This window comes from Sinocyclocheilus anshuiensis, unplaced genomic scaffold, assembly GCF_001515605.1.
Source record: "Sinocyclocheilus anshuiensis isolate Anshui unplaced genomic scaffold, SAMN03320099.WGS_v1.1 scaffold3023, whole genome shotgun sequence".
Taxonomy (NCBI): domain Eukaryota; kingdom Metazoa; phylum Chordata; class Actinopteri; order Cypriniformes; family Cyprinidae; genus Sinocyclocheilus; species Sinocyclocheilus anshuiensis.
The window spans coordinates 76782-89904 of NW_015552793.1; the positions used below are offsets into that span (position 1 = coordinate 76782).

Below are 13123 nucleotides of genomic sequence, written 5' to 3' on the forward strand. Positions count from 1 at the left end.
TTGTTAAAGGATCAGCGTGTCATGTAATATTCCCATATAAACTTTAACATCCAATTAAAAAATATTTGTATAGTAAAATTCGCTAATTCACGAGATCAATACATCCTTTATTAGACCGCTTTGTCGAGTTAAATGCATCCTTACGGAGGTGTCGAAATGTTGAATCAATTCATTCACTTCCAACAGCGCTTAATGGGAGCAGCGTCCTAGAGGGCAGAGCGTCACGTTATTTAAAGGGGAAGTTAACTCGTTAACGAGTAGCAAATGATTAAGTAGCGGCATTGGTTACTTTTATGCCACTGATAAAGCTTTTATATGTAGTTTGGGGTAACAAAGGGGTTTTATAGGTTTGACTGAAATATGAATGCAATAACTGACACTTTAAATCAATGTTTCAAGAAACAAAACAAAAAAATTGAACAAAAAACAGATAAAGACAAAAAAGTAGCCATTGAATAATGCATTCAGATTTGTGGAACTCAATGCACTGAATCTCCAATACGGAGGCAATAGGGATTTCGCCTAGGGCGTCAAATTGACTATAAACGGCCCTGTATATATATATATATATATATATATATATATTTAGGCTTATTACACACACACACACACACACACACACACACACACACAAAAAAAAAAATAGAGCTGCTCGGATTGAGTAATGTTATACCTATCTAAGCAATAGGCCTACAGTGGAATACTGCAATACGTTTAGTATACGACCCCTATTAATCAAAATTGTTTTATTTTATTTATATATATTTGTTTTATTATTAGGCTATTATTATTATTATACTCTCACTGGGGGCTGATCCCCCCTAAAATGAACATCCTAGAATCTCCCCTGCTTGGCAAAATCTCGGCCAATTTTTTGAAAAAGAGCATAGTTAAAATATAGTCATGCACAATTTATTTTTCTCTCTGTTGAAACTGCTTTGTGTGCTGTACTTTAGTAAAAAGCAGTCTTTGGAAATTCTTCTGCACTCACCTGATGGGTTTGGCATAGATATGGGGCGAGACGATTTTCCATTCTCACTGCTGCTGGTGTTTCTGATTGGTGGACCGCCGCCTCGAAGAGAGACTACACATGTCAGCGCTGGGTGGGAAGACAGTTTCTTTGTCTTTTGAGGATGTAGAGGAAGTCTTGGGGGAGGTCGAAGGGGGACAGCTGGAGGGGTAACTTTATTGTCATTTGATAGCAAAATATCCAAATATATATGAGCTTCGGTGTGCTCCAGCTGAGCATACTGTTGGGTATTTTGATACTCAGATGACTGATAAGTCCTTGGTGGTAAAGGGGGTTTTGAATGGCTTTGAAATGACTCATTAGCATATGCAAATCCATTTCCTGCTAATTTGTGAGGGCTGTGGTGAAGCAGAAAGCTTTGGCAATTTATACATGGAGGCAACGCTTGGGGTTTTGAATTGGGAGATGGGCTGTTCGGTGGCCAACTGACTTCATTGCTGGTTAGGTGTAAAACATCCTCATTTCTCTGACCTCCTCTGTTTCGATGTTTGTGATTCTTTTCAATTGTAGTATCCATGTCATTTTTCTCCTCCTGTAGAGGTACCCAGACTAGTTTCATACCAGGCCTTTGAAGATGGCAGAGGCAATGACAGTGTTTCTCCTCTGAGTGGGTAGGTGGCGCAGTTGAGCCCTGATGATTCTCTATGGTGCCACTCACATTATTTACCTCACTGCCATCAGGAGCTGAGGAAAATTATTTATGATTATAAATTATAAATGATTAAGCTTATCAACAGGCTTAGACAGAATCTACATTTTTCTCCCCACATTTTATTTTTTTGTGCTGGTAAAATGGTATAGTGTATTAAACAGATCTGAGAGTTCTGCAACCTTTTTGGTAGGTGAGAACATAATCTGATGTTTTTGTTCATAATCATAAAGGTTTTTGAAATAAAGAAAGTAAAAATCTTTTGAATATCTAAAAACATTTTACAAGCAAATCCTGTATTTTTTGTATTTATATTGGTTTTATATGGTTTTAATTTAATGGCTCTAAACCTCCATCATGTGATATCTACATCACATAAACCTACATCAAGTAATAGCAAACACAAAGTAAAACCATCACTGAGAACCAGTTTTCAGCATCATTTCATATTTAGGCATATACAGTATAAAGCACACATATGTTAGAAACAGATTCCAAAACGTTCACTACCTGATCGACCTACATCCACATCATCTACTGCCAGTTGAAGATTTATTTCCCCCAGCATCTGTCCACTTTTCCCAAGTCTTGAAAATGAAGATATATCCTCTGCTTGGTCCTTTGGACATGACAATGTAATTCCAACTACCACAGACCTTCCATCTTCGCTCATATTTTCAGAGTATCTTCTCACTTTACTGTTGTAGTTTACTGCCGTTTGCTTGCCCGTTCCTTGTTCAAAGTTACGCAAAGCATGAGCCACTCTGCTAGAGGAACCAAAGTGGCTTGACTGGTGTGAAGCATTAAGGTTTGGTTTTGGTGGAATGGTAGGTTTTCCATTGGATGTGTTACGGATTGACTTATCCATCATTTGATGCTCCAAAATAATTTTCATGTCCAAGTGAGAAGGATTTACACATCAAAATCCAGAGACACGCGGTTGCACTGATATTAAAGTGCAAAATGTAGCAACTGATGCAGAACAATCCTTGATTGTGCTGATTTCATAATCAACAATTTAGTGTCTTCTTGGTTAGTGAAGCCTGTGTTGTCACACTCTGTTTCTCTTGTTATATCAATATTTTTAAAAACAAGAAAATAAGCTCATTTACCTTTCATTGAGCATTCAGAGCTGCCACACACAATATGTAAAGAAATAATTTCCGTCCTCCGGTGTACTATCCTTGTGAGCAAAGCTGTTATGAGTGTTGTTAATAAATGTCACTAATGATGGTTACTTCTCCTTTCAGATCTTGTCCTCTGGTCCCTCACATGGCTCACCACACCAAATTGATTGTTGAATATTCAGTGACATATACTGTAGATGCTGGACATAAGATAATGCAGTTACTTTAATTAGAAAGATTATTTGATTATCTGTATGATCCAAAATCTATTTTGCTAATTTCTATAAGCATTGTAACACATAACGAAGTTATCTGCAGAGGTTTTTGAATGATGTTATTTGTATTATATTATATTACATTATATTTATTATATTATATACATATTGTTGTTATACAAAGACTGCTGTGGGAACTGAATACCACAAAAATGCACGAATTTCCATGTTTTGCTTTAGCTTTAAACAACTGAAAACTTCCAGTTCAACATTTCAGCAAGGCAGCTGATTCCAGACTTACCATTATAGTACAAGACTCTGCTTTCCTACATAAAATATTTTATTGTTATAGTTAAGTTTAACAAGATTACTATACAATCAAATGTATTATAAATCCAAAAAAATCAATGTGTTGACAAACAGTAAACAGAATATCTTTTGAAATGTCTAGAAAAATATATTTTAAACATAAACGTAAACAAGGATCTCACTTCCTCTATGACATATAAGTTGATATGTTACTTTTTCAGTTCCTTTATTTTCCATTTACTAGATTTAATTCCTCTTTTTATGCTAACATCCTCCATGACCAAAAATTGAAACTGTAAATGTACAAACACACGTAACATTATAATTAATTTTACCTCATGTATATTACAATAATTCAACTATCAGAAATTTTTGTAAAAATCATAATTTTTATAAAATGTCAGAACTTGGGGTGATTTGCTTACTTTTTATCAATAGTTTTAAGGAAAAAAATTATCCCAGTACATACATACGGAGACTTTCTGAGTTACACAAGCATTCTTCACATTAAGCATTTAATTCATGCCTTTGTAGTTCACCATGAATCATTCCTGTGCGCCCACCAGTTTATTCATTTATATTTCTAGTTCACAGTAGAACACATCCCCCTCCTTTTGCTTCCACATAGTTGGGATCCAGATCGTTCGGGAGTTTTCCGTTTTGTCCCCAGACGTTAAGCTCCCCAAACACACCTGTCTCAATCATCTCCCCCTGCCACGGAATTGGTACGTTCCCAGTTGCAAACTCATTGTAGAATTCATTGTCTTTGTTATCAATCACAACACCTTTGATCGTGCTGAATGCTCCTACATCATCAATGTCTTTCGCATAGACCATCTTAGGATCTGGGACAAATGGAGGAGGAAGCATACCTGTGCAAAATAAGAAAAGAAAATATTTTGAAAGATGTCAAAAATGGTTTAAATTACAATACCTGAAAAAGGGGAGTACCATTGTACTCAGATGATACTTTGCTACATATCTTTGTTCCCTATCGATACTTCACTCGTACTGTGTCTGCTTAAGACGCTATGGGGAAAACTCCTTTTTCTCCGAATACTGAAGCCTTTCAATAACGCAGTGTAACTGCACGGCCATTGGTTCGTGCAGTGTATTAAGAACGAACCAATGGCTCGGCAGCGGAACTGCACGAGCCTATGGCGACAAAACCCACCAGAGCCCGCCAGAATGGGCGGGGCATCTGGCTATATAAGCGGGCACTTCACCATAGGATCCTCAGATTTCTTCTTCTTCATCGACGACTACAAGATCTTCGCTCTACGATACTCGAAGCCTTCGCCGTGAACAAGCCTCGCAGTGGATCAAGACCCCTTTCTGCTTGGCTGACTTCACCGCTCTTCAGCTGCCTTCAGTGTCTGCAGCAGCTGTGGTCTTCCCAGTCCCCAGCCGCTATCCAGCGACTACTATAAGAGCAAATTTCTGAGCAAATTTCCAGCGTTGTTGCAAATGCAGCACTGCTACTGTCACTCGTGCAGGGCTTACCGAGACGGAATGTCCTCATTGCGAGGATATGAGTCTCGCCTCTCTGCGCTCGCGGATAGCTTTCTTTTCAGAAAGCGACTCCACACCTCGCGCCCTCCCGCTTTCTTCCTCCCAGGAGCCTGTGAGGAAAAAGCAGCGGGGCAGAGGTTGTCGGCGCTCGGTGACGAGTGAGCCCACGCCGGCTGAGCCCCCACGTGCCTCACTCTCTCCACTCAGAGAGGTTTCTCCAGTCCACTTCTCCGACCCAGACCAGCATCCCTCTGCGGCTGCGAGCGATCTGGTCTCATTTGGAGGAAGTGAGTGTGACGCCATGGACGACAGCAAGTCGATCTGGTCTCGTTTGGTGAGAGCGAGTGTGACGCCATGGACGAAAGTGTGTCTCTGGCTGCTTCAGATGCGGAGGAGCTATCGGGCTCGTCTTTCGACCCCGCCCCCCTGCCTTCTGTGGAGCCCAGCACTGCCAGCACGGGCATGGACACCGAACTTTTCCGTGTCTTGTCTAAAACTGTGCAAGAGCTGGGTTTGGATCGGTCTTCACCAGAGGAGCCCACCCGCAGCCGCCTGGATGAATGGTGCTTGCCGGGGTGCCGTCAAGCCCCTCGATAGGGCTGTCGCAGTAAGGGAATTTCCCTTGCGGTAATTTTGAGTGGCTCAATAGCACGGTATGCGGCATTACCGCCATATATATATATATATATATATATATATAATTTGTGTGTGTATGTGTTACGATATAACTAACAAGGTCATTTGTGTGTGTATGTGTAACTATATAACTAACGAGGTCATATTCAGAAGACAATGAAACCGAAACCAAATAGCGTTTAAACAGGAAGTGAAGTAAACAGAAGAGAATGACAAAACAATGGTCCACATAACAGAACATAAACCTGACAATAAGATCGTTAGGCTATCGTTAGCCTATATGTATACAGTTAGCCTAGTTGGGCTACAGACTGGACAAGAGACTTTCTATTGATATTTCCACCTGCGCGCGTTCTAGGCGGGCTGTCAGTCAGTGCAGTTACAGTGTTGCGCCACAAGGTGGTGGAACGTGACTGTCATTCAACTACACGTTCAAAAACGCTGATTCGTTCATTCAAAGAGACGTAATGAAACACGCTGTTGAAATCATTTTAACGTTGAGCGCCACTTTAGAAGGCTCAGCTGACCAGCTATGCATCGATGCTAAAACAGAGATTTTGCTTTCCCTGTACAACCTTACGAAAAAAGAAAACACGCAAAAATCGTGGTTGCTGCGGTTTTTGCATTCCTATGCGGTTTGCTCATCAATAGCGCGGTATTGCGATATTGCGGTTATCGCGACAGCCCTACCCCTCGACAACGAGCTTCACCGTTCTTCCCAGAGGTCCATGATGAGATCACCAGATCTTGTCGCACCCCTTACTCGGCCCGCCTGCATGCCTCCTCTTCGTCCGCCCGCACAACGGTCGATGGCGCCGAAGAAAAGGGGTATGACAGACGGCCCAGTCAGAGAACTAGCTAATATCTCACAGATCCTTCCTCCTTAGCCACTTAGAGTGCCTGGGACTAAGGGTCAATTTTCCTAAGAGCGCGCTGTCCCCCAGCCAATGGATATCATTCCTGGAAACAGTTCTCAACTCAGCCCGAATGAGGGCGGTAGCCACGCCAGATCGTGCACTGGCTATTCGGCAGCTCGCGGCTTCATTCAAAGTTGGAGCCCCTCGCCCTCTCAAGGCGTTTCAGAAGATGTTGGGCCTCATGGCCTCTGCGACTCCGGTACTTCAGCTGGGCCTGCTTTGCATGCGGCCCCTTCAGTACTGGCTGAAACCATGAGTTCCGTCCCACGCCTGGCGTCATGAACGCATGCGTGTCAAGGTGAACCGGGCCTGCGTAGCAACTCTGGCCCCTTGGAAAGACTCTCAATGGATGGAATGGGGCATGCCCCTGGGAATGGTCTGCTGAAGGAAGGTGGTCTCGACAGATGCTTCCAACATGGGTTGGGGAGCTCTGTGCGATGGCAAACCTGCTTTTGGCCACTGGTCGAAAGAGGAGAGTCGGCTTCACATCAACTGCCTGGAAATGCTGGCAGTATGTTTGGACCTTCGCACCTTTCCGCCAGACATAAGGGGACACCACATGCTAGTCCGCTCAGACAGCATGACAGGGGTGTCATATATAAATCGCCAGGGCGGTCTCTCCTCGAAGCGCCTCTTCATTCTGGTAGAGCGCCTCCTGGAATGGGCTCAGCCTAACCTGCGCTCGCTGAGAGCAGCACACGTTCCAGGCAAACTGAACCAAGTAGCGGACATGTTGTCACGAAGCAAAGACCCCTCAGAAGAATGGATGCTTCATCTGCAGACGGTCTTTGGGAGAAATTTGGGAGATCGTTGGCAAGGCAGAAGTGGACCTGTTCGCCTCAAAAGTCAACTCTCATTGTCCAATTTATTATTCCAAGGACAAGCTCCCCATCCATGCTCAAGGTCTATGTAGCAGCTATAACGGCTTCTCATGCCCCTATAGCAGGCCAGTCAATGGGCAGAAACAACTTTGTTGTCCGTTTTCTGAGGGGGGCTAGGAGGCTGAATCTGCCCGTCCCTTCACTGTCCCTACGTGGGACCTGCCCACTGTTCTGAGGGCCCTGAAGGATCCTCCCTTTGAGCCGCTGAAGTCTGTTGACCTTCGGTCCCTGTCGTTAAAAACCGCTCTGCTGCTAGCATTAGCATCGGTCAAACGAATGGGAGACTTACAGGCGCTCTCGGTGAGCCTTACTTTGCCTAGAGTTCGTTCCTGGTAACCTGAATCCTATGGCGAAGATCGCCCTGATCCCACAGGTAATCAGGCGAATCAGGGAGCAGAAACACAACGTTCTGTTGGTGGCCCCGCTCTGGAGGAACCAACACTGGTTGGCAGAGCTGTCTCGGCTGCTCTCAGCAGCCCCGTGGCCCATTCCCCTGAGACGAGACCTCCTCTCTCAGGCGAACAGAACGATATGGCACCCCCAGCCCGAACTGTGGGCTCTGCGGACCTCCCAGAGAGCGTGCTAAATACAATATCTCAGGCTAGAGCACCCTCTACAAGGCGGCTCTATGCCCTTAAATGGTCTGTCGTCTCCACCTGGTGTATGGCCACCAGACCCATTTTCCTGCGACATATCTCTGATATTGTCCTTCCTGCAAGAGCTGTTGGATAAGGGTCGTTCCTGTCCACGCTCGAGGTCTATGTAGCAGCCATAGCAGCCTCACATGCTCCTATAGCTGGCCAGTCAGTGGGCAGGAACAACCTAGCTGTTCGCTTTTTGAAGGGGTCTAGGAGGCTCAACCCGCCTCGCCCTGTCACCGTCCCTACATGGGACCTGCCCACGGTGTTGAGGGCTCTGGAGAGCCCTCCCTTCGAGCCGCTACAGTCCGTTGACCTTCATCCCCTGATGCTAAAGACCGCTCTGCTACTGGCGTTAGCATCTGCTACTGGCGTTAGCATCAACTCCGTTCAGAGCACAGGTAATAGCTCTTTCGGCGCTTCCTCCGTCGGAGCAGGACCAAGAGCTGAATTTACTCTGCCCCGTCAGGGCATTGAGAATATATATTAAGCGTTCCGCCCCGTTCAGGCAGTCGGAACAGCTTTTTGTATGCTTCGGTCGCCGCACCAGAGGGTCTCCGGTCACAAAGCAGAGACTTTCCAAATGGATAATCGACGCTATCAAGCTAGCATACTCTTCTTTGGGCCTACAATGCCCCATGGGAGTAAGAGCCCACTCAACAAGAGGCGTTGCCTCTTCCTGGGCTTGGTCTAGCGGTGTGTCCATTGCAGAAATTTGTGTGGCGGCTGGCTGGGCCTCACCATCCACATTTACCAGGTTTTATAATCTGGATGTCCCGGCCTTACAGGCTCGGGTCCTTTCTGCTTAAACGGACTTACTCTGGCCATATGGTGAAACCTTCTTCACTGTACGCTCTTGGCCCCCACTGGGTTCCGAGGCTGTACAATTTATCTTGAAACAATTACTCAGCGCCGGACCGACCTCTGCGAGTTTGGCCCTATCGCCTCCTGTGGGGCTTCCCTGCAAAATACTTGGTCCCTCTGGGCCCCATTGGTGCTCAAGGCAAGTTCAAATATTAGTCGTTCCTCTAGCATAGCATGGCGGGATTGTACTGGTTCCCCATAGCGTCTTAAACAGACGCAGTACGAGTGAAGAATCGATAGGGAACGTACTCGGTTACTAATGTAACCTCGGTTCCCTGAGATACGGGAATGAGTACTGCGTTGCTGGCCGTGCTATGTAGCTGCACGACTCAGTCGTCGCTTCAGTCGAAGTAAGCTGAGTGCCGCCACTATGGCGAAGTGCCCGCTCATATAGCCAGATACCCCACCCATTCTTGTGGGCTTTGTCGCCATAGGCTCGTGCAGCTCCGCTGCCGAGCCATTGGTTCGTTTTTAATACACTGCACTAGTGTTGGGTGATATGCTCAATTTTCATATCGTCCTATCGTCAGCCTGTGAGATCGCCGATACACAATATTTTCGTGTTTATTTATGTAATTATTTACTTGATTTTAATATGAATGAATTTGTATTTAACATGATAACAAATTAATAGAAACATCGTAAGTTACTAATTATAATGCTTACATTTCCTCAGTTATTCAAAAAGCAGCTACAGAAAACGAGCAAAGAACATTACCAAAGAACATCATCACAAGCTCAGTCTAGTGCGTTATGCACTTTAAAAACACTCCCATTAAAATCAGTGAATATACACTGTATGATGAATAAATCTCTTATACTTTCATTGCATGTAGATCTGCACTTTGTTGTTTATGATGAGAGAATTCGCGAGTCAGAATTCAGTCAGCGCGCGCTGAACAACGGAACTCTGCTGTTTCAGTGATGACTCATCTGAACGAATCTGATTGGCCATTGCATTCATAAGCTCATCATAATCATGTGTGATTGGTTAAAACGCGCAATACTGTAAAAACGTGGAAAAAGAAATATAATGCAACCAATAAGCCCTAATATTAATTAGATAGTATTACTAGCCTGATAATAATAATATAATAATAATAATAATAATAATCGTCTTGCTATCGTCAAAGGCATCAGCCACAGGCGATATCTCTGACTATCGTCGATATACGATACTATTGTCTATCGGCACAACCCTACACTGCATGAACCAATGGCCGTGCAGTTACACTGCATTATTGAAAGGCTTCAGTATTCGGAGAAAAAGGCGTTTTCCCCATAGCGTCTTAAGCAGACGCAGTACTCGTTCTTTATGACTACCATATTCGGTTACACTTTATTTTAAAATGTCCTTATGTCATCTTAAGTAAATTTATATTTTAGGTACTAAGTAATATTAATTAACAACATGTACTTGCTATAGGGTTAGGGTTAGAATTGGGGCTTGGTTTAGGTTTAGTAGCATGTAATTACGCATGATTTACTGTTAGTAAGTACATGCAACGTGTAACAGGGACACTGTAAAACAAAGTGTTACCCCATATTCAAAAACCATTATATTTACATATATTTCACTTCACAGAATACTATTTCCAAAGAAAAAAAAATTCAATGCCATGTAAAGTAGTTTATGATGCATATCCTTCCCTAACAATAACTCTGATGGACCATACCAGCCTCTAATCTTCCCCAGTTGAGCTGTTTAAAGAAGGACTGGTTCTTCAGGTCAGCATACTCACTGTTCTTGAAGCCAAGTCTCTTCTCTGGATCTTTCTCCATCAGTCCTTCACAGAGGTCTTTAAGCTCTTGGCTGAAGGTTGTGGGGGTAGGAGACAAGGTCATTCAGGATGCGCCGTGTCACTTCATTGTTGTCCACCTGTGATACAGAAAAAGATCAGAGGTAGTTGAGCAAAGATGTGTAAGGTTTCCTCAAATTGCCGTCATTTGTTTTCTCTCATTGTCAATCGATAACTTCTGCTTTGTCACTGCAAATTACTGTCCATGCAAGCCCTTTAACAGAGAGCCAAAGTGTACACAGGAGTATGTGTACCTGCTCTCCACGACACCTGAAAGGTCCCTTGGCGGCAACCATTTCATATAGAGTGACCCTAAGAGTAAAGTAGTCATACAGTGTAGTCATACTCTTTCTTCTGTAACAGTTCTGGAGCCATGAAACCTGCGGAGGAGATATATCTGTTACTTACATCTAACCAGGACCTTTTGCGATGCTGGCTTTAAAGCAAGTGTTTCTCTTGCTTATTTTCCAGGAACAGGAATAATATAATCATTACTATTGTCACTAATAACTAGGGATGCACCGAATTTTCAGCAGCCGAAAATTATCGGCCGAAAATGCGAGCCGAAAATATAGGCTACATATAATAATAATATATATGGCGCACCGTGCCCCGCCCGGCAGTGTTCAGCGCGCAGGTTTCACTCTCGTCATCACTGCGCGGTTTGATACTCGGCTCAATATTCAATATACAATTTGCAACTAGACGGATGTACATGTTACCTGTTTCTGATGCAGAAAAGCTAGTTCATGCATTCATGACCTCTAGACTGGACTATTGTAATGCACTGCTAGGTGGTTCTCCTGCATCTTCAATAAACAAGCTACAGGTAGACAGGAAATTTCTATGCAGTATACTTGTTCCTGTTTGCAGAAGCGCTACTGTGTTGTAACATGGTGTAGGCTAGTTCAGCTGTACTGGGCAACTCTCACTGTAAACCCTAATGTTGTCTTTACTTAAACAATCAAGTAATGTTGACTAAACATTACTTAAAATTTTGCATTTTGGCCCTGTCACTTAAAAACATGAGTTAATTTAACTTATTTACCTTCAAAATGCATAAACTTAAGATTTCAAGTGTTGTGAGCTCAAAATCATGATTAATCCTTTAAAAAAAATAGGTCATTTTCACAAATGTAGTCTTCTTGACTGTAAAATTCTAATACTGTGTTCAACCTTTAAGTGCAAGGTCTTTTTTCTTTTTTTATCAGACAACAAATGGCTTCAATTACAATTATTGACCATAATGGGAATAAATGTACTTATTTTTATTTAGGAAAAAAACTTTTCAAAGTTGATGAATTAACTTTAATACATATACAAGTGTTTTTGTGACACTGGGTTGCACAGTTTTCATTGACTAAACATTACTTAAAATTTTACATTTTGGCCCTGTCACTTAAAAGCATGAGTTAATTTAACTTATTTACCTTCAAAATGCATAAACGTAAGATTTCAAGTGTAATGAGCTCAAAATCATGATTAATCCTTTGAAAAAAATAGGTAATTTTCACAAATGTAGTCTTCTTGACTGTAAAATTATAATACTGTGTTCAACCTTTAAGTGCAAGGTCTTTTTTCTTTTTTTATCAGACAACAAATGGCTTCAATTACAATTATTGACCATAATGGGAATACATTTACTTATTTTTATTTAGGAAAAAAACTTTTCAAAGTTGATAAATTAACTTTAATACATATACAAGTGTTTTTGTGACACTGGGTTGCACAGTTTTCACTCAACAGCCTTTTAATACATGCACGTACATTTGTGTAATACACACTCACAGGCATGAACGCACATACACGCCACATGCTAAAATGCGTGAAAGAGTTCCTTACAGCCTCCTCCCAAGTCTCATCAAAAATCATCCTAATCGCCTCATTTTGTTATCGATATGGTTTTGTTCGTTTCTTTTTATTATTTCAAAACCTGCCGCGCTTCGTTTCTCTGCTCAAATCTTTCCCGCTTTCCTCCGAAAGTGGCTGTCATTTGCAGACGGACAGCGTGAAATTACTTTAATAAAGCTGTATATTGCTGACAAACACATGATGTCTACTATCGGGGCAATTTCAATGATTTTGATCGTGCAAACGGTTAAATAAAATACACCTTGTTTGTATGTCAGCGACGGCGACCACACATTCAGTTTTATAGACCAATTTAGAGTAGACGTCACAGTTACGTCACTTGCAGCTGCGCGCGCATAGTGGTTGCAGAAAAACACTGGGAACAAGTGGAGGTAAAGGAATTGCGAGAGTAAAGTCATAATTTTGAAATATAAAATCAAATTGACCTTTTTTTATTATTTGATTCCATGACTCCATAGACCACTTGAAAACCGTCATTTTCTGCCTCCAGATAGGCTCCGCCCACAAAAAAACGTCATCCCTGTTTCGGATCTGTAAGACTATCCCGCGGGCGTATGCGGTGCGATTTTTGCTGTGTACCAGCTCGCAGGCGATTTTTTTCTCTCGGGAGAAAATCGCAGATGCTCGCATGGTCGCGGCTCGTACCCTGTGAGAAGAATTACGGGCCGGTCCGC

The 13123-nt window shown here is 42.7% G+C and overlaps 1 protein-coding gene across 1 annotated transcript in view; it reads right to left on the reverse strand.

The window, feature by feature from the left end:
• Positions 1–2547, reverse strand: part of LOC107667932 (rho guanine nucleotide exchange factor 15-like) — a 19537-nt gene extending 16990 nt beyond the window's left edge. The window contains exon 1 of the mRNA XM_016459672.1: positions 2406–2547. Within this exon, the coding sequence (XP_016315158.1) occupies positions 2406–2547 (142 nt within the window). The remainder of the gene's footprint in view (positions 1–2405) is intronic.
• Between the last annotated feature and the right edge of the window lie 10576 nt (positions 2548–13123).